This window comes from Nuphar pumila, chromosome 2 (assembly GCF_984573655.1).
Source record: "Nuphar pumila chromosome 2, dmNupPumi1.hap1.1, whole genome shotgun sequence".
NCBI lineage: Eukaryota > Viridiplantae > Streptophyta > Magnoliopsida > Nymphaeales > Nymphaeaceae > Nuphar > Nuphar pumila.
Window position 1 is genome coordinate 64,401,425 of NC_143250.1, and position 22,024 is coordinate 64,423,448.

The 22,024-nt window shown below is 38.5% G+C and overlaps 1 protein-coding gene across 1 annotated transcript; it reads left to right on the forward strand.

The window, feature by feature from the left end:
• The first annotated feature begins 4,730 nt into the window (after positions 1 to 4,730).
• LOC149845594 (LOW protein: ammonium transporter 1-like protein) lies at positions 4,731 to 10,146 on the forward strand. Its single transcript, XM_089997675.1, has 9 exons — positions 4,731 to 5,166; positions 5,250 to 5,309; positions 7,372 to 7,419; positions 7,693 to 7,825; positions 7,939 to 8,015; positions 9,425 to 9,520; positions 9,606 to 9,676; positions 9,745 to 9,835; positions 9,912 to 10,146. Exons 1-9 carry the CDS (start codon positions 4,882 to 4,884, stop codon positions 10,023 to 10,025), a joined length of 975 nt encoding a protein of 324 aa, XP_089853801.1. The 5' UTR covers positions 4,731 to 4,881; the 3' UTR covers positions 10,026 to 10,146.
• Positions 10,147 to 22,024: the final 11,878 nt, after the last annotated feature.

Genomic DNA, 22,024 nt, shown 5'->3' on the forward strand with positions numbered 1-22,024 from the left:
ACAACTCGGCCAAGATGCATTACTCCGAAAGTTTCACCCTTCCTCTGGCTCAAAATAAACTTATTTTTTTTTTACTGTAATAACTTTTAATCACTTTTGGTCTGTAATAACTCTGATACTCTGATCCCTTCATTTTTGTCTATGACAAAGGGGGAGAAACCCTGTCTCCATTATTGGAGAAATACTCTCTCTTTAAACATTTTTTTTAATATTTATAATATTATTATTTCTATGCATAATGTCTTTTTGACAGGGGGAGCATATTTTGTCATCATCAAAAAGGGGGAGAATGTTGAGAAACTCTGTTTTGATGTCACATAATATGATACACTGTCTTATTTGATTTCATACGATATGATAATATGTCTTCTTGAAAAATGTTATATAATGACTGGATATGTTTTGCCATATATCTAACGAGTATTTTATGCAAGGATATCTCACTCAAAAAGGATGGAGACCTCTTGTTCAAGTACAACTATGATGCAATCATACTCCTTGAAGAAAAAGCTTGTTGAGCCATGCACTCCTAAAGACCTTCTAAAGAGATCAGCTTCCTCAAGTTGAAGATTTTTTTCTTCTTTAGAGTCATTTGTAACAGAACCTTCAGAAGGATGCATATTGTATATTACATACTCACTCATAAAAGCTATTTTATAAAAGTATACGATAGTTTCAAAAAGCTCCTTTTTGAAAACAAATAATTGTACCTTCTTACAACCCTTTATGAAAAAGGTATTTTGACATGATTTCAAAATGTAATAATTGTACCTTATATCATATACAAGACAACATGAAAAGAAATGATTTCAAATATAGGAAAAAGACAAAACATGAAATCGGCTACACAAAGAAAACAAATATAATATGTTTTGAAAAGACTCTAGTTACCTTCTTTAAAGAAATGATTTCAAATATAGGAAAAAGACAAAACATGAAATCGACTACACAAAGAAAACAAATATAATATGTTTTGAAAAGACTCTAGTTACCTTCTTTAAAGAAATGATTTCAAATATAGGAAAAAGACAAAATATGAAATCGGCTACACAAAAGAAACCAAATATAATTTGTTTTGAAAAAGACTCTAGTTACCTTTTTACAAACTCATAGAATGTCGACTTACTTAAAGTCATCATTCTCTTTGTATAGCATTAAATACCTTCTGTAAAGAATCCTTGTTAAATATCCTTCTCAAGAATGTCGACTAACTTGTAGTCTTCATTCTCTCTGTAGACTTTGAAAAACACAACATAAAGAAAACACTTGACATGACTATGTACAAATAAATATCTCAAAGCACTCATTGTACTTACACTTATTTAAAGTAAAGAAGTACCTATGTACCACATATCATTAATTAGGATAAAGACAAAACCACATGACAACCTACAATCCAACGTTCAATGTACTATTGTAAGAAATAAACTTTTTACATAAAATATGTATTACCTAAAATATTACAACAACTAGTGTACCCTATATTTTACTTTTATGAAAAGAAGACTTTCTCGAATTCCTCTAAAGATGTTTTTTGAAATGACATGACATTTAACATCTCAAAAAGGCTACGATTTCAAAAAGGCCAACGACTATTTTTTAAGCTATAAAAACACACAAATAAACTATTCAAAAAGAAGGGAATGGAATAGACACGTGAGATTACAACGAGAAAAATACCTATTCGATATTTGAAAGAGAGCCTAGAAAAAGAAAGAGTAAAAGAAAGAGAAAAAGTAAAAAATAACTCTTTGACAAAGAGTATCTTCTGAGTGACAAACAGAACATTCTGAGAATCCTTCGTTCGTGCATTCATATCATCCTGAAGGTTCTATAGGAAGTATTGTAACTTTCTGTTATTCACTGTATTCCTTCTTTGTTGAAAGAAGTAGACCTCTGTGAAAGAGGGTGTTGCCCTTCTCTGTTGAGAAGAAGACCTCTGTGAAAGAGGGTGTTGTCCTTCTCTGTTGAGAGAAGAAGACCTCTGTGGAAGAGGGTGTGCCCCTTCTCTGTTGAGAGAAGAAGACCTCTGAGGAAGAGGGTGTTGTACTATTTATCCGGTGACTCGGATGTTATAGTGGAAAGCTCAAGTGGTTTGCTTGGGGACTGGATGTAGGTCAGGGTTTTGACCGAACCAGTATAAATCCTGTTTTCATTGTGTTGTGCCTTATTGCTTTATTTTTTATTATATCAACTTGTATCGTATTTCACTATTCACCCCCCCTCTAGTGGAATTTCACTCTCTACCCACTTATGCACACCAAGTCATGCTTTCAAATTACCAAGATGACTCAGTTCAAAAAATTTTGGTAGCTTTTGTTATCCTTGAGAAATTTTAGATGATGTGGGTGCAGTCCCCTTCGAGATAGTCTTATTCTTATTGGCCATATTGTATTAATAAACAGATTCAAAATTTTCTACAATAACAATGCAAAAAATATTGAACAAGCATTAAAAAACAAACATATTTGCCATTAAGTCATGCTTTTAAATTACCAGGATGACTCAATTCATAGTTTTTTGTTAGCTTTTGTTATTGTGCTTGAGAAATTTTAGATGATATGGGTGTGTACCTCTTTGAGAAAGTCTTCTTCTTATTGGACATATTGTATTAATAAACATATTCAAAATTTTTTACAATAATAATACAAGAAATATTGAACAAAGATTGCAAAAAACAAACATATTTGCCATTAAAAAAAAACAAAAGTGAACAATGCTTGATTCAACCATTAAACAATATAGAACAATATTTGATTCAACCGTTAAACAATATGATACATTGTGCTGACCCAAAAAACACGTCGTCTATGGTTAAGCGATGAAATGCCTCTGATGAATAGCAACAAAAAATAGCTGTTGAAAATATTTGGCAAAAATAGTTATCGGAAGGAAAGCAGGTTGGGGACCACTAGTTAGGACAAAAGACAAAAAAAACCCCTAGATTATGTAAAAATAATCATGTTGGGGACCACAATGAGTTTATATATGATTCAATAAAATATTTCGCAACAAATAAGCTATATCGCATGTGTCATGCTTTTGCAAATAGTTAAGTATGATATTTGTGATATAAGGCGATTAACAAATTACGTTATGTGAGAACGTATAGTATATGCAAATAAGTAATATATTTGCGAATTTAGTGGGGTTTCACAAAATAAAACATGATACATTTATGTAATATCGTGTAGTATATGCGAATAAGATATTTGTGAATTTGGTGGTAAGTGATAAGTGCAATTTCACACATAAATTTATGTAATTTCGGAAAGTATATATGAACTACTATGATATTTGCGAATTTAGTGGTAAGTGAAGTTTCACAAATATAATTATGTGAAATATGAAATATATGCAAAAAAATCAGATATTCGTGATGTTGGTGGTTTTAATTTCATTGATATTTCACAAATAAATTTATGCGAGTTTGTGAGGTCTAGATTCGAATAAAAAAAACCTATGATTCTAGATTTAAGTGGGTGTTGGACATATTTGATGAGCAATATAATTTTATCCCAAAAATATCTAAATTCGCAATTGCGAATAGTAAAAGTGTCTTACCGATGTCAAATATTTGTGATTTTGGACATCGAGAGACTATAAAAACTTATAGATTTTTTAGGGAATCACATTAAATTAGTCATACATTACAATCATTTTTCAAAATTTTTTATGTATAATTATGTGCATTAGCACATAGAGCTTAACATTTGTTGCCAACAAGCAATGTCACTTTTGTATGCTGTGTGGTCCAAAGCAGGGGGGTTACACGCCATGGTTGCTATCTGAAATTTCAGAAATAAGAACCATTTTCAATTTAAAGTAGGGAAAATGCCGTTAAGAATTAATAACTTCTTACTGCCTATTAAAAAAAATGAAGAACTTACTACTGGTAATGGTAACCTTTTTTTCCAAATCTATAAAGGATGAATTGAAATAGGGGGAACATCTAAATATGGGAACACATGCACATAGATGTGGTGTTTAGTTAACTATATAAGTGAGGAGTGGGTCCTAATTCTTAGGGGAAAAAGATAAGGAAAAATGTAAAAGAAAAAAGAAAAACCTGAAAAAGGAAAATTTGCGTTGGATCCCTGAGAGAGAGAGAGAGAGAGAGAGAGAGAGAGAGAGAGGAATGAGTCCTCTTTTTAGGAGTGCATAAAAAAGGAAAAAATAAATATTTCAAAAAATATAATTGGTTCTTTGAAAATAGTTGCTTGTTCTAAGGTTGTTACTGTGCCATTATATATATAAAAGAGAGAATGTTTTTTTTTACGAGGAACTTGACAAAGCAAGGGAAACCTTTAGGGCCCCACAAACAGTCTGCCTTGAGGGCGCGTTTGTGCGCCGCTAAAAGTTGAAGCTTTTCCCTGAAAATGCATCACTTTTGATGCGTTTTGCAGGGCTTACCGCGGAAACGCAAACGTGGGTCTCCATTTTTTAGCCGAAAAGCAGCCCCAAAATCAACTATAGACCCTCCCTTTCAGCAGAAACGTCTCGCCCTGAGGGCTCCGATTCATTTACCGCAGACGCCGAGCTTCCTTCCGCGACATGCTAACGCCCACTAAGTGACCTACCTCTGAAAAGCTACTGAAACATACCCGTACGCCAGTGGGGTTTGATCCGGTGCCTTCTCACTGCCGAAGTGGTAATTTTATTATAGGTTGTCATTGGTTGCGTTCTTCAAAAGTTGGGCCAGCGAAGCCATTTGGATCAGACAAAAAAAATCAAGCGAGAGAAGATACAAGTGGAGCACAAAGCAGCGCGAGAGATGTGCGGCATTTCGTCCAAGCGCACCGCCCGCGCTCGGCCTACAAAGGTGGTGCTTCTCCCTCGCGTGCATCCGTTAATACACGTCTGCCTTTGCGTCGTTTTTTAATGGCTTCTGTTCTTCAAACCCCGACACTCCGCCGCTTCTTCTCCTGCTCCACCTCTCCTCCCCCTTCCCATCGTCCCATCATCTGCCCCGCCCTTCTTCTCCCTCCTCACCACCACCACCATCGTGGCCTCTCTTCTTCTTCTTCCCCATTGCAGCCTCCGGCGAGAAACTCGCCCACCAAGAAACGCCCATCGGTTCGATTCGCTCTCACAGGATCCGAACAGCCCAATTCGGTCGAACAGCAACAGCGGGACTCTCTCCGCCCCCTCCTCCAAGAACTCGCTGTAAAACTCCCTCTCTCTCTCTCTCTGGTTTTTGTGTTTCGACCACAAATTCATACTATTTCCTTTTTCCTTTTCTTCCTCAGGATAGTTTTGATCTCCCAAGTGATTACTTCGCAAAACTACCACGAGACCTTCAGCTTGATGTAAGCACAACGGGGTACCTCTTCATCTGCCGTTTACTGCTCAGGATGAATTGCAATCATTGGTTTCGTGTCCCTTAGTTGTGCAATTCAGATTGAAATGAGCAGAAATGTGTTTGATCGTCTTTTGAATTTGATGGTCTCCCTTTTCGGTTCATAACATTGTGTGATTCATCCGGATTTGGTTAAACTATTTTGGGTGTCATTCTTTTTCAAAAAACGAGCGACAGAGTTCGAGATGCTGTTCATTTGTCTTTCTCATATCAGATTGGAGGGCAGAGAAGGAAGAAAGTTTTCGGGGGTAACTCCCAAAATCAAATTTCGATCGTCTATTGATGGGATAACTGGCACCCTGCACATTATATGAAATCTTGATTTGTGGTCTAAACTAGGGTAAGCAGTTTAAATATTTTGATGGTTAAGGTAGGTGAATGGAGAGGTTTACATGGTGGGTTTTAACTTGTAAGTGGGGTGTTGCATTTTCACATTCTATTTTTTCTTATTCTTGAGCCAGGAGATTGTAGGAACACATTGTAACACATTCTCGGTTTATTGCAATTTTCAGTTGGTGTTGGTTTTTGATACCCCACCTTCAACTTGAACTGTTATCTTTCTAACTAACATCATGACTAGGCAAAGTTAGATCGTTTCAATCCAATCTGATATTTTTGTTGTTAATCCTCACAAGAAACTGGATTTCCGTAAGCTTTGCCGCTCGTCCATAATGAGGAGCATAATGCTGTCTGTCATAATTGAATAAACACTGAAGAAACTACCCCTGCGCCACCAAACATGACAATTAGTGTAAGTTGCTGCTAGTTGGATGAGAGACAATTGCCATTTGTTGCTGCTACAACAGAGAACCTAGTTACTTTTCCTCTTGTTCTCTTACGTCAAAATAGGCACAGCAAATCGTAACCAGGGTTGCCAAAGTGTAAGCAAGCAGAGAACACTTTTGGTTTTAGATCCATGTGAAGCTAGAGGAAGCATTTGGGAATCAAATTAGAAAGTTTTCACAGTGCACAGTAAAAAAAAGCAACACTTTTACAGTATATGCAACACTATCCAAGACTAAGTAGGTAGAGGCTAGAGCCTGGATGTGTTCTCTCACTCTACTCTATCATTATAGTAATATTATCAGATGCATTGCCTGAACAAAAATATAACATTAACCTGACAAAAAAATCATCAATTGACAAAAACACACAATAACTAGTAATTGGCAAGCAGCAAACGAACTTCAAAACAATATCCATGGATTGTACAGTCTACATAGTTTTCTTATGGTCAGCAGAAAATGTCAGCTACTTTTAAGTGAACGACTTAACATGGTGTTGAATTTTATAAAATATGTCACTGTTTTTTCATACAAAGAATCTCAAGAATAGCATCATCATTGATTTTTAAAAATCAATAAGACAGGAGAAACATGATTTCCTGTCATTTGTACACACGTTTATTTTTAATTCTTGAAGTGTACCTCCATTTCCATGTCTTAAAAAGTGCAGTTAAATAAACCTTACAAGCGTGAATCCTGAGCCATGTGTGCTTCCGACACTCATCAGAAGTGATAAATTTCCATTTTGAGAAGTGGCTTCTTGATAAGCAAGCTTCTGAGCCTACACAGAAACTTGAGATAACTAGGACACAAGCTTTAGATGTTAACTCCATAAGCAACTATGATTCTTAAATAACACAAAATTGGAAGAATTTCTTTGAATTATTCAAATATGATGGCTAAAATATGGTGCTAATTTGCAATATGGGTATCTCTAACTACCAGACGTCAGTGTAAACCTTTTGAAATCTGCAGGGATTTTCCTTATGTTGAAGATAAAAGGGGGACGTCTATTTTGTTTTTTGTTTTTTCTTTTTTTTCTATTGTGCTTTTAGATATGCATTTTGTTTTTAATGATACTTTTTTGGACATTTTTTTTATTTGGATTGAAGTTGGTTGACATATATACAAGAGTTTCTTGTGTTGATTTGGTTCTCTTTGTCTTTTGCATTTTTGGATCGAGAAATTTGAATATATTGATGGGTTTATTTATGCTTGTTAAAACAGCTGAATGATGCTGCATTCGATCTTTCACAAGGTCCTGTTGTTGAAGAGGTATATTTTCTTCAATTTTCTGCATATCCACAGCTACATTCATGAAGTGGACTCTTAGGTATTGGAGTTGCACATGCACATTTTAAAAGATAATTGGAAATATATAAGTGTCAATCGTTTCATGAGCATTGTCACTCTTTTCATGTACTTGATAAGAATATTGTCTTTTCTTTAATTATGAAGTTTGTAGTAATATGGATTAGAATTTACAAGTTGAGCTGAGGTTTGTGAAACATTCTACTAAGGAAAATTTTGTTCGCATATTGGTTCCAGTGTGGTCAAGAGCTTGGAGAAATGCTGTTGAATCTCTCACGGGCATGGGAGCTTGCAGACACAGCTACATCCCACAATATAGTGAGCAAGCTCCCCAGTTTGGATGGTTTCTTAACAGACAGTGCAAAGTCAGGTAAGAATCTTTTATTACTAACTGTATGATTTATAGCAGTTCCCTTCTTTTCCTTCTTGTAGTTATTTTTTTAATTTTTCCTCTTCAAAATTTTCCCTTTGATTGGTTTTCAGCATTTGGAAGGCGTTTATTATCAGCAGGCAGGAGATACCAGTCCATGGGACAATATGGCCAGGGTGAGCTACAAAGGGTATGTACGAACTACTGGCAGCATACTTTTGGCACCTTGAAGAAAGTAATTATTTAAATATTTCTATGGTTAGTAATCAGGATATGATAAGACAAATTGAAAGATAACATTTCTTTACATATATTCATTAAACAAATGATTAATGGTAGAGTTTGTGATCGTTTGAGGCATTTACCTTAATTAGTTGTTACAAAATGAAGCTTATAGTCCATTGCCATTTGATCTGATGTTTTGACACTAGTTAGTAAAAAAATTATTAGTATTTGTGCTTTAATCCATGATACTTTGCCTATTTGGCTGTGGACAAAAGAATATGTATGTGTTTGAAGAACAAACTATATCCTTATTTTTCTGAAGTTTGCTTGTATCTGTTTTCATTAAGAAGTAAATGACGCTCACTTGCATGCTTGCGCAACTCATGCTTGTGAAGGAATTTTTTAATTGTTGGTTTGCTATTTGGCAGTTTTATTTTATAATTTCTCTTAATGTGTTTTTCTTTTCTCTGTTAGAGAAGGACAAAAGTTCTTACTGATATTTTAATGTGAAGACATACAACGCACACACATGCAAAAGCATATGCCCCTTTTTAGTTTTCTGTCTTTTTTCATGTGCTACTTTTATTTCATTTGTTTCTCTTTCTTGAAGATACGAAAGCTACTTTTTACCCGTAAATATTTTTTTCCTAAAAACTTCCACTTAAGAATGCTAGACTCTGTTATCGAATAGTTTCATGGTAAAGATCATGTCTGATGGGTGATTCATTTTGTGCTACTGTGGACCATGGGGTGTATATGTAGATACAATTCCATGGATTTACACCGCCTTTATGTTCTGGGAGATGAAAACCTCTTAGAAGATCATTTAGTTTATTTTAGTTAAAACTGAATGCATCTCTACCAGCCAACTATGAGAATGGATTATTGGCTTGTACAAAATGTGTTGAGAAACCTGAGCTATTGGATTATTAGGGATGGCAGTGGACCGGGTGGGGGACAAGGTCTCCACCTCCGCCCCGTCTCAAAAGCCTGCCCTACATCCCCGCATGGGTTTTGATTTTAACCTCCATCCCCGTTTCATGTCCTCCATCCCCTGTCTAAACGGTGCGAGGCGGGACAGGGCCCGTTTCCCCTCGGTCCACTGCCATCCCTAAAGAAGGATCGGGGACGGGGCGGGACGGGGAAAGGCAGGGATCGAGACGGGGATGGGGTGGGCCGGGGGGAAGCGTAAGTCCATCCCTGCCTCTATCCCCAGTCCAAACGGGGCAGGGTGGGGCTCAGTTTCTCCCCTGTCCACTGCCATCCCTATGGATTATGTTGAATGCAACTGCTTTGATGGGGTTCTACATTATTAATTAGTTGTATGTTAGTCTAATTATGGCATAAATCAGATACCTTTGAATTCTTTTACAGATCGCCAAGGCTTTGATTGAAACAGGAAAGTTGTTGTCTGCTGGCCCAGTCACTGCTACTAATGAAGTGCCCAAAACTCAAAGCAGAATGTTGAAGGCGAGTAATTTGAGTCTAGTTCCTGAAATTTAATGTATGGTCGCAATTCATTAATTTCTTCTAACTGGAAGACTAATATTTTCAGTTTGGGGAGTTGCAAGTTGAGTTGACACCTAAGAAAGCTTATATTGGTGCTGCCATTGGTTTTGTATTTGGGTATGCTTCAACTCACTTTGTACTTTTTTCAAAGGTGTGATGCTGATTCTTCATGGTTTCTCCTTCAGGATTCTCTCTTGGGAGTTGGGCCAAGGCGTCTCAAGTATACCAGAGAGCTCATTAGAGTATGCAAATGACAATGCTTTGTTGCTAGCAAAGGTACTTGTTTTATAATTGTTATCTGTAGTTTTTTACATTTGTTTGTTCCTTTATTGATTGATCTACACACACGCAGTCTTTGAGGGGAGCCCTTCTAGCTCTTTGCTTCTCATCTGCTTTCTTATCAGCATCTGCGGCCGGGGGGCTGATCTTACTTGGAAGACAACTTAGCTCCAAGGATAACGCTTAGGTGTAACATGTTTAATAGTGGAGTTTCTATAGAAATCATCCTATGATGAGCATGTATTTGTTAATTTTTTCTCTTCCAAGTAAATATTCTTTATTGGTTCATGAGAATGCACTTGTTTTCACGACTCCTTGGAGATCTCATGCTCTGGACATCAGCAAGTGCCTATCATTGTACATCTACCTGATGTGATGTGGCACCATCTCCAACAGTAGAGCATCATATCCAACAGTAGGGATTGGAAAATTCAAACCTACAGTGCCTCTTTGATCTACGCATGCGTGTGGTTCACACATCTTGTGAATGATAAAGAATATGTTAGACAGGGTACATAAAAAGTTAGGCACAAGGCAAACAAGTTGATACTGACAATCATGTACATATGCGTTTGTCTGGAGTTCATACACTGAAGACGCTTCCCTTCATGGAAAGTCAGTATAGGACGACCACTTTCCTCCATATTCTTGATGACATATTGATGCTTAGGTGGACATGATTTTCTAGGTCCATTTCCTTACCCACATGACTTTAGGCTAAATTAGTAATAGAGCAGCAAGACCATATTTGAAGAAGAATTATGCTGATGCAATTTAGGCTATTCAATTTGTATTCCTTCAAAAAAACTATCCTTTTTTCTTTTTTATAGGCAACTGGGGAATAGTCCTCGGGTATTCTGCTAACTTGATCCAATTCATGCAAGGTGATATATTGCTGATGTAGACTGCATTCCATGCATCTGATATGTTTTTTGTTTAAAATTTGAAGGAAATCAATCACCACAATATGGACTTCCCTTCTATCAAATATGCAAATTAAATGCCTTAATATTTAGCAATACAAGTGTGTCCATTACTGTGATGAAGGAATTAAGAGCTAACCCAGGTTTGTGCACTGAAATGCTGCGGCACAATGAGCCAATCCCATCCCAACTTATGCGGTTCTGCCTTTTCCATCCCAACTTATGAGGTTCTGTCATTCCTTCTGTTTACTTGGCATGTTCATCCTTTCCTGGTGTTCTGATAAACCAATTTCTTCTTTGTAAAACTTCACTTTTGAATAAGGCTCAACATGTAGCTGTTGTGTACCTCCGAATGCTAATGTCAATATTTTGAAATTGTAGTTTGTTGGGTTGCCTTTTGAAGCCTGTCAATCAATTGCATCAAGGGATATAATATTGCATATTTTCATACTTAGTTAAATTTGAGATTTTTGAAAATTTGGTTAAGTTTGAAAGAAAAATTGCTTAAATCTTGATTTTTAAACGATGCTTTTAAGTCTGGGCTTAGCCTAGGTCTAAACGACTCATTTAAAATGTAAGAAAGAAATTTATTTTTGACATTTAAATTCAAGCGAAATTTGGGTTATTTTTGAGGTAAAATTTAGAATTTATATTCATGTAATATATTGTTGGATGCGTCTCAAAATGCCAAGCACAACGATATGTTACTTTTTCGAATTTGAGTTACGATTGAAACATGAGCAATTTATCGGTTTGGATCCTAATTTGGATTGGACTGGATTCAATGCTTATAATCCAAATTAATATGGATTTGAACCTTATCCAAGACCCATATTAATCTAGATTTTATCTAGATCATTTTGGAATGTTGTTTTTCTGATTCTTGAAATACAACATATAGTGATTTAGACAAGCATCTATCTTTTTATACCCCATACCTAGAGCGTTGACCATAACTTTCGCACGATAAAAATTTTGTGGCAATTTCTCATCTTTGGGCAACATACTCTTCACAATCATGCACCGGTCAAAACATGATTGACTCAAATTATACTCGGACTTCAAATTCATTAGTTGAAGAACTGCAAACAAGATAGTGTGACTCTTGCAACCGTTCTAAAGTGGTTCATCAACATCTCTAAGTAAATCATAAAATCTACTAGCTGCATCGTTTGGTGATTCTTCATCTACTGCACTTCTTACATCACTAGGATCCATAGCAGAACCGAGTTCTGTTCCTGTGGCATCAAATATCAAATGCATATATGGATTACCGTGCATCATATTCACTCGTGCATCAAAATTGTTTCTAAATTCATCTTCATGAAACATCCAATTCCGATAATCACTCACAAAACCCTTCTTGTATAGGTGATGTCTAATGCCATGAGGTTCTACAAATCGATTATTCTTACAAATCTTGCAGGGACACCTAATCCGACTCGTGGGATCCACTGTACTGACACTTGCAGTTGCAAATTCAATAAAACTTTCAACACCATCCATATATTCATGCGATAACTCATTGTCAACTACCCTATGGTACATCCATTCACGGTTTGCAGTCATTTTGTCGTATGATGTTACGAAATGTATCCTAACCAGTTAAAAGAGAACCATCAAAATGCTATGATGAAAAAAATATCAAATTTATCATGCAATATATGATGTCATACAATCACAAGAATTATGATGCATGCATTGATAACTTAATATTTTCATATGCAAAACTATTCATAACACGATGCATTAATTTGAAGCATACTATCATTATACAATTTTACATGGAACTCATAATTAAATTAAAATTAACTACATGCAAGCGTGGATATAATCACATCAAATATTGCAATACATGGAAATCATTCATATAAAAAAATGTCAAACATGTACCTACAACAAACACACTTCAATATCTCGCCAACTACTACCATGCCTAGCATGAAATTCGTACTCCAAAAATAAGAACACTTCTATTCTCGTACATTAAAATCATGCTCAACATGATCTCCAAACTCTAACAAAGCAGTCCTAGATATCAACAACTAAGTGATTGTGTGAACAGTAAAGTGTTGCATCCAATAAATTAAATAACATGTGAAGCGCTTGCATCACTTACTCACCACGGGTATTTACCCGATTTGCATTGTTTTTGTCAATTACTTACCACGGGTGGCGGAGCACAAGCTGGATACGTTGAGAAATCTGCAAGAGATACTGTGTTAAAATGAAGACACTCTAGAGGCAGTGATCGTCTCCCGAAGCGACAACCACAGGGTGATGACGTGGTTTAGGAACCCGACGTGCGTCGGGTTCCTAAACCATGACCAGTCGCCCCCTGTCGAAAAAAAAACAGAGGCCGGAGGGGCGACCACCTGCCGCAAAAAAAAAGAGGCAGGGTTGCCCCCCTCCCCCCTACCAGAGGATCACGGGGGCGACCCCCTGCCCGAATAAAAAAATAAGGCAGGGGGCGACCTCCTGGCGGAGAAAACAAACAAGGCAGGGGTCGCCCCACTGCCGAAAAAAAAGAGGCACGGGGGCGACCCATTGCCCGAATAACAAAATAAGGCAGGGGGCGACCCTCTGCCCGAAAAAAAAGAGGCAGGGGGTCGCACCCCTGCCGAAAAAAAAATGGCAAAAAAAGGGGCAGGGGGGCGACCCCTTGCCAGAATAAAACAACGAGGCAAGGGGGTCGCCCCCCTGCCGAAAAACAGAAAATGCGGTAGGGGTCGCCCCCTGCCTCGGTTATTTTTTTCGGCAGGGGGGCGCCCCCCCTGCCGAAAAACAAAAAATGCGGCAGGGGGGTCGCCCCCCTGTCGGAAAACATAACAAGCGGGAGGGGGTCGGCCCCCCTGCCAAAAAATACTAATGAGGCAGGGGGGCCGACCCCCTGCCGAAAAACAAAAAACGCGGCAGGGGGGTTGCCCCCCCTGCCAGAAAATACAACACGCGGCAGGGGGTCAGCTCCCCTGCCGGAAAACAAAAAACGCGGCAGGGGGGTTGCCCCCCTGCCAGAAAACACAACACGCGGCAGGGGGTCAGCTCCCCTGCCGAAAAACAAAAAACGCGGCAGGGGGGTTGCCCCCCTGCCAGAAAACACAACACGCGGCAGGGGGTCGGCTCCTCTGCCAAAAAATACTAACGAGGCAGGGGGGCCGACCCCCTGCCGGAAAAACTAAAAGGGGCATCCGCCCCTTTTATCAGAAAAAAATGTGTCTTTTATCGGAAAAACTTGGGAGACGCCGGTCGGGGGGCGACGGACCGGGGGCAACGGGCAGGGTGGCAGGCCGGCATGCCGGGGAGCGATGGACGATGGGGGCCGGGGAGATGCCGACGGGCGAGATATGGGGCGGCAGGAGGGAGAGGGCGACCGGCAGGAACAACGGAACAGAAAAGAGAAAGAGGGCTCTGATTAGGGATTTATGCGACATTTAGCGACAGATATCGTGACGACCTAAATCCGTCGCAAAGCCATTGTAAATTAATATAACTACGTAGCGACAAAACTATTTCGTCGCTAAATCCGTCACGAGATAGCGGTGACACACTTTCCCTCGCCAAATCCGCCGCTAAAATACGCGGTTATTACGACCAAACATTCTGTCACTAAGTTGTCGTTAATTTGCGACAGATTGTGCGACATAAGCTATTTCGTCGATATTTTCGTAAAGATTATAGTTCTTAGCAACAGGTTTGTTTCTCTCGTTAATTTGTCGCAAATTAGCGACGAAATTTTTCTGTCGCTAATCCCCTATTTTCTTGTAGTGAATGCACAGGCTCGGGTCGGGCCTGTGTGGTGGATTTCAGGCTTAGCAGATTGAGCTGGCCAGGCTTTGACTGAGCCCCGGTTGAGTGGGTGGTGGGTACCATTCAAAAAAAATGATAGAAGTCTTTGCTTTCTAGTGGGCTGGCTGTCAGGCCAGCCAAACCTGGTCTAACATGCCAGGCCCGGCCAGACTTGGCTGGGGTTTGGTCGGGCTGATCCAGACCCAGTTTGGTTCTGGCTGGGCGGCTGGCAGCCCAGCCGAGTGGCTCGGCTGGGCCTTGTCAGACCCAGTCCAGCCGAAGGCTAGACTGGTAAAGGCCTGACAGCCTCTTGCCAGGCCGTGCCAGGTCTGCCCGGGTTTGACCCAGTCGAACGAGCTCGGCTGGGCCCAAACCGAACCCCAGGTGACTGTGTTGGCTGAGTGTAAACCCTTAAAAAAAAACAAAAAAAGTTAATATATACATATTTGTAGTTTTATATTTTTTTGTGCCTAATCCAAAAGTCGAAATTCTATATGTATAAAACATTCCAGATTTGCATTGTGTATTCATTATGATTTTTATACTTTGACGTGGTGTAACATGCTTAAGCTATGCGCCATTACAACTTGCACTTAAGAGCATATTTACACATGATATTGATTTGTATTTAGCATATGCATAAGCATCCAACTATTTATATGCTCTAATTGAGATGATGCATAATTGAAAGTATAAATGTAGATGGTTACATAGTATTCTTGTTAAAATTTCTAGATTTCGTCATGTACATCTATGTGGATTTTTAATACATGTTATGAATGAAAATTTTCACATGTTTTGAATTGATGCGACATGCTTAAGCACTAGGCTATATGAAGTTTGATTCAAGCCCATGAACATACATGAAATTGATGTTGTTTCACATGTACATAAATGCATGTGTGTTCACTTGTCCAATTTGAGATGATTCATGAATGAAAGCATGGTTGTGCAATGGTTACATAAAGGTACATACGCATGAATAGTGAACACATGCATATGAATGTTGTAACTCATGCATATGGTTAATTTGACATATATGTATGTGCATTGGAAAGTGTATGACATTATAAATAACATGTTATGATTTTTGCATATGATGCATCGATGATAAAAAAGAATCATTGCGGGCTTAGTGAGCCCTAAGCCTGGATTGCTCTTTTACTTATTTTTATGCATCGCCAAAATATTAATTTTTATATTATTTCTTTATATTGTACTATTCTACATTTTTCACGGGCTGGGGTGTCCCATGATGAGCCTCACATTTGAAAATGCAAATTTATGATATTAATTGGTCATGTTGATTTGCAAATTAATGAAACAACTATTAATAATAACATAAAAAAAAACAGTGTAATATACTCTCTAAGATGTCTCATCGAAAGTACGAGACTCTTGGAGTTACGGTTTTTAAGAAACCGATAGGATACAAAAACTCCGTGTACATTGTTGTTGCTCCTGAACCCGGTATTGAAGTTCTTTCTTCTTACCACGATTTTAGGGAGAGTCCGCCACTTTGCCTGTGGGTGGTGTGTAGACACAGATGTTGTTTTGGTATACCAAGAAAAGTGACACATATGGATGGGTGGTCCCTTGTGTCCTGACATTAAATGAGTGGTCTAATGTTCTAAAGGTTGTTTCGGTCGAGGGCTAAGTTTGAAACCTAATAGTAAAATACAACTTATGTGCTAAGTTACCTTGAGACTTGACCTCGAGAATTCTTACCCGTTTTAGTGTATTTGCAGGCAATGATAATAATAACAAGTGAAACTTAAATGTCTGTGTGCATCTTAATAGGGACATGCATATGAAAGAAAACTTGATTAAAGATGATAAATTATTCATGCATGTGTATTGAGATTATGCATTTTTCTGTTATGCATTAGATTATGCATATTTACTTGCTTCTTTACTTGTCCTGTATGATTAACTGCATGATATTATATCTTGTTGTATGATGAATGTCTTTACTGCTTATAAATTTATGAAAAGTGTTCTAGTAGCATTCCTCTTAATTATTATATAAATCTTGTCTGTATTCTTTATGCTTATTTATTTCATTAGAAAGATTCATATGTAAACTACCCTATTTTTAGTGTTTTTCGCAGTCTCAGATGCTTAGTGAAGCGACTTGCTCATGAGAGAAGCTAAGAGGAGATCATATGACTGTTTGACAGACTTTTATGGACAACAAAGTTCTTTTTTTTTTTGCACACTGATGTTCTTATTTATTTGTCTACTCTATCATTTCTTAATTAATAAAGTTGATTCAGTTTGAGTTTGGATTAAAAGATGGGGTGTAAGATCCTTTATAGTGTGTCGAGTTATCTAGTTGAAAATGAAACTGTAAAGGCTCCGGGTTTTTATAAAGATTTCTGCAATTGATTTTAAAAAAATAAAAATTTCTGCATTTTTTTAGGAGTACGATTTTGGGTCGTTACAATAACTACTCGGCTATTAGCCTATTAGCACAATTTACTTCTTACGATTGTTGTTTTTGAGTTCTTGGTTATGTTGGCTATTACACAAGACCATATTCTGACACTGACACCGAAAACATTGCAGTTCATGAACATGGTCTCTCTCTCTCCAATTTACAAACCCAAGCACTTCCTAATTACGGTTATCCGCATCGAGCTAACCAGGATTGTCACCAACGGGGCAGATTATCTTATCCATCGGTATTCACTTGGTTTTGATTAGGGGTGGCAAAACTTGACACGACCCGCCAACCCGCCTCTTAGGCGGGTTCAGGTTGGGCTTAAACTAACCCGTTTAATAAACGGGTCAACCCGCCTAACCCATTTATTAAACAGGTCGGGTTCGTGTTAGGGGTATGCCAACCTGCCAACCCGTTTAATAAACGGGTTAGGCGGGCGGGTCAACCTGCCAACTCGACCCACCAACTCGCCTGCTAACCCGTCAACCCGTTTACCCCACCCAACCCGTTTATTAAACAGGTTGGCGGGTCGTGTCGGGTTACCCATTTAATAAATGGGTCGGGTTTGTGTTTGCCACAACCGACCCGTTTAATAAACGGGTTGGGTTTGGGTTGAGGTATGCTGACCCGCTAACCCACCGGGTCGACCCGCCAACCCGACATGATTGCCACCCCTAGTTTTGATTCATAGCTTTTATAAGCAAAGTGAGGTTGCTTGCAATCAGAAGACCACCAGTAACGCTTGCTGCATGTTCTCTTCTAACAATTCTCTGCCTTGATAGACGGTTGCTTGTACGTAAAGAGTCTCCACGGATCCCATGGCGGTCATCACATGCAAGTGACGTGACTGATCAAGACGGCATATCATTCACCTATTTTTGACACAATAAGGCAACTGTCCAGTCTTTCAAGTGTCCCATCATGCCAAATGATCCCCTAAACCAACAACTAAAACTAACCCAGTTGTCCGCTATCAACACTCAGTAATGAAACCACCGAGGTGGTATCCCATGTGGTAAGCGGGGTCTTGTGCCAAGCTGAAGGCCCGGGTTCCAATCCCTCTGGCACATGGGGCTTAAGAGATATCTGGTAGGGGTCTGCCTAACCCAGCTATTCTTGGTAATGACTATATGTTGAGCCAAGGGTCTCTCATACTTGAAGTAACAAAATCCATTTACTTGACCTTGGCCAGAGATTTGAAATAGCCATGAAGCTATAAGAAGGGAACTCTGTCAAAATCTTATTAGTGGGTGTATGAGCAGAAGCCTGTTCATGGGGGGTTTCAAGAGCTGTGAAATGTTTAACCTACAAACTTGGTGAAATACTTGTTTCCTATGAGAAGACTTGAGAGAGAGAGAGAGAGAGAGAGAGAGATTCCGATGCCTGGAATTTAGTAGAGCAGTCGATGTTCCTGTTGAAATACCTATCAGTTTCTTACATGGTAAACTGCAAATAGGCACCTAAACTATCAGCTACTTAAGAAAAGCTGCCCAACTTATAGGTTGTTATGTTTAATCCCTTTCTTTTTCTATTTTTTCCAAGACAGACTGGGTCCGCAAAGTGTTTAGTCAAAAAAATGGGTTGAAATGTCCCCATATTTATTCGATAAATGACCATAGGGTGTATTATTTTTACCAGCAAAATACAATGATAATTTCTTATTTTAGGTTTAAAAATGCATTAGGAAAAAACAGGTTGTGGAACATAGTAAACGGTACATTGGGTAGCTTTTTGTAATTTACTTGCTTATAAAGAGGTTCCTGTTTGTAGAATTTTGTGGAAGAATCATTATTCCTTATGAATTTTAGAGTGGGGTTCCTAGTGTTACAAAATGAGAAAACATCCTCTTTAATTTTGCTCCGTTAACTTCATCTTTGGTGAGTTCACATCAAGTTTTACTATGTCGTTTCCTCAATCCCATGCACCACCTACATGCAGACAGTGCTTTAGTTCAAGCAATTTTTTCGACAGAGAAAGCTGGGGTTAGGCAGACCCCTACCAGTTAAACAACCACACCATTTGGGGTTCGAACTTGCAATGTCCCAACACAAGGTGACGTGCACTAACTGCTCCTGCCAGACAAGTGTAGTCCCAGTTGGTGGTTCAAGCAATTTCACTAGAAGCCTTTCTGAATCAACATTATATTCAGAGAAACATTGTTCATTCATATATCATCTCAGCAACTTCATTGCAATTTTCTTTTCTCAGTAAGTTCAAGTTATGGGTCTAGTTTAAGGTGTAAGGTCAGCAATAGATAAAGTGACACAGGATATACTGGAGCTCTGAAACTTGAACTGACCATTGCCAAACTCTAGAGTCCAGAATCATATCATATCACTCTGAAGTCTGAACAAGTACAACTTTTTGGACGCATATTTCATGTATCAGGGACTGCCAAACACAAAAGACAGCTACACTGAAACAGGCAACTTGATGAGCTTTGGTACTGTGCCCAATTTTGCTTGTGAGCTGTGAGCAACAAATATTCAAATGCACAATACGATGCAGCAGAGGGCCCAAGCTGGCAAAGCTAAAGTAGAATGTAAGGAATTGCTGCTTTCACTATTAACAAGAATGATGACCCAAAAGCATGCATAAAAGGATAAGGGTGCAACCAAGGGTCAACCAGAACACAGAATCAGACATCCATAAAAGAGAAAATTGAGCACCAATTGACAGCTATAGTTCTGCGTGCATTATTCTAGTAAGAGAAGGGCTCAATCAGTCTTGCAGAAGTGACTTTGCAAACTGTAAATTTAAGAACAAAAATGTGTGGTTTCACCCTATGCCATCAATATCGGTGGACATCATGATTATATTGGTGTTGCATTAAAAAAATGATAAAATTATGATATTTTTAAAAATGTCACTCTTTTCCACAATACTGTGATTTTGACATGATATTATCATAACCACAACCAAAACTAAACAAAGCACGAGATAAAGAAAAAAGAAAATACGAGATTTACATGGTTCGACCCTCAAGCCTACGTCCATGGGTGAAGGAAAATGTGAGAGAACACAATGGAGAGAGATAGAACTCTAAACTCCTTAATTTTCAATACACCCAAAACTCTCATACCCAACTCTCAAAATGAGGCAGCTACATGTATGACAAAGAGCATGAAAACCCTAGCTAGTGCAAGAACAAAAAATTACAAAACTAGACAAGTCCATACCGCAGAAGCTCCGCCCTGTGCCCCCACCCCCACCCCAAGGAGGTCTGTAGTAGGCTCTAATCTTGGGCCTAACTGTTATGAATTTGGAGCCCTCGCTCAGGATCACACTTGGTAAGATTTAATATTGATGAGATTAAGGAACTCAGACAATTACAATAAAAACAACAAAATAAGCAAATCACTACAAGAAAATAGGTGATTAGCGACAAAAATTAGTGACGGAATAATTCCATCGCTAGTTAGCGACGGATTAACGAGAGAAACACATTTGTCACTATAATCATTGAAATTTATGAAAATAGCGACGAAATATATCCCCTCGCAAAATCAGTCGCTAATTAGCGACGGATTTTGTGAGGGAATATTTTGTCATAATGGATGCACCATTTAGCGACGTCTTTTGCAATGGAAAATATTCTGTCGCAATTTAGCGGCGGAATATATTCCATTGTCATTTTCGTCTTTTGATTTACAACGGCTTAGCGACAGAATTAATCTGTCGCTAAGTCGTCGCTAAATGTCGCATAACCCTTAATCTCAGCCCTCTTTTTCTTTTCTTCTTTCACTGCTCCCGCTCCCGCCCGTCGCTCTCTTCCTCCCGCCGCCCTATCCGTCCCGTCGGCCTCTCTCCGGCCCCCACCGTCCACCATTCGCCAGCTGTCGATCCCCGTCAGCCTTCCGCCGTCGCCCGAAGACACACATGTAATTTGCGTTTTCCGGCAGGGGGTCGACCCCCTGCGTTTTCCGGCAGGGGGGTCGACCCCTTGCATTTTCCGGCAGGGGGTCGACCCCATGCATTTCAGTAGGTCATTGGGTGCTGGGCTTCTCAAGGCCTATGCAAGATGTTTTCATTTGACTCAGTTTTTTTTTTTCGCAGGTGGTGACTTCATTTTAAAACAGTGTTTTTTGTAGATTTCTTAAAGAAACTCGCTTGTGCTCAACCACCCGTGGTAAGTAAGTGACAAAAATAATGCAAATCGGGTAAATACCCGTGGTGAGTAAGTGATGCAAGCACATCACATGTTATTTAATTTATTGGATGTAACATTTTATTGTTCACACACTCACTTAGTTGTTGATATCTAGGGCTGCTTTGTTGGAGTTCGGAGATCATGCTGAGCATGATTTTAATGTATGAGAATATAAGTGTTCTTATTTTTGGAGTACGGATTCCATGTTAGGCATGGTAGTAGTTAGTGGAATATTGGAGTGTGTTTGCGGCAGGTACATGTTTGACATTTGTTTGATATGAATGATTTCGATGTATTGCAATGTTTGATGTAATTGTATCCATGCTTGCATGTAGTTACTTTCAATTTGATTATGACTTCCATGTGAAATTGTATAATGAAAGAATGCTTCAAATGAATGTATTGTGTCATTAATAGTTTGCACATGAAAATATGAAGTTATCAATGCATGCATCATAATTCTTGTTATTGTATGACATCATATATTGCATGATAAATTTGATATTTTCTTTATCATAGCATTCTGATGGTTCTCTTTTAACTGGTTAGGTTATTATTCGTAACATCATACGATAAAATGACTGCAAACCGTGAATGAATGTACCGTAGGATAGTGGACAATGAGTTATCGCATGAATATATGGATGATGTTGAAAGTTTTATTGAATTTGCAATGGCAAGTGTCAGTACAGTGGATCCCACAAGTCAGATTAGGTGTCCCTGCAAGATTTGTAAGAATAATCGATTTGTAGAACCTCATGGCATTAGACATCACCTATACTTGATGTGAATGAATGAGTTGTATTACAATACTTGATGTGAATTATTTGAATGTATTGTAATACTTGATGCGAATGATTTGAATGCATTGCAATACTTGATGT

Bases quoted from the DNA above. Each gene is read 5' to 3' on its own strand.
- LOC149845594 (XM_089997675.1), top strand. From the start codon at position 4,882: ATGGCTTCTGTTCTTCAAACCCCGACACTCCGCCGCTTCTTCTCCTGC. The intron at 9,521-9,605 runs GCGAGTAATTTG...TAATATTTTCAG, and splicing joins CTCAAAGCAGAATGTTGAAG to TTTGGGGAGTTGCAAGTTGA. The intron at 9,677-9,744 runs GTATGCTTCAAC...TTTCTCCTTCAG, and splicing joins GCCATTGGTTTTGTATTTGG to GATTCTCTCTTGGGAGTTGG.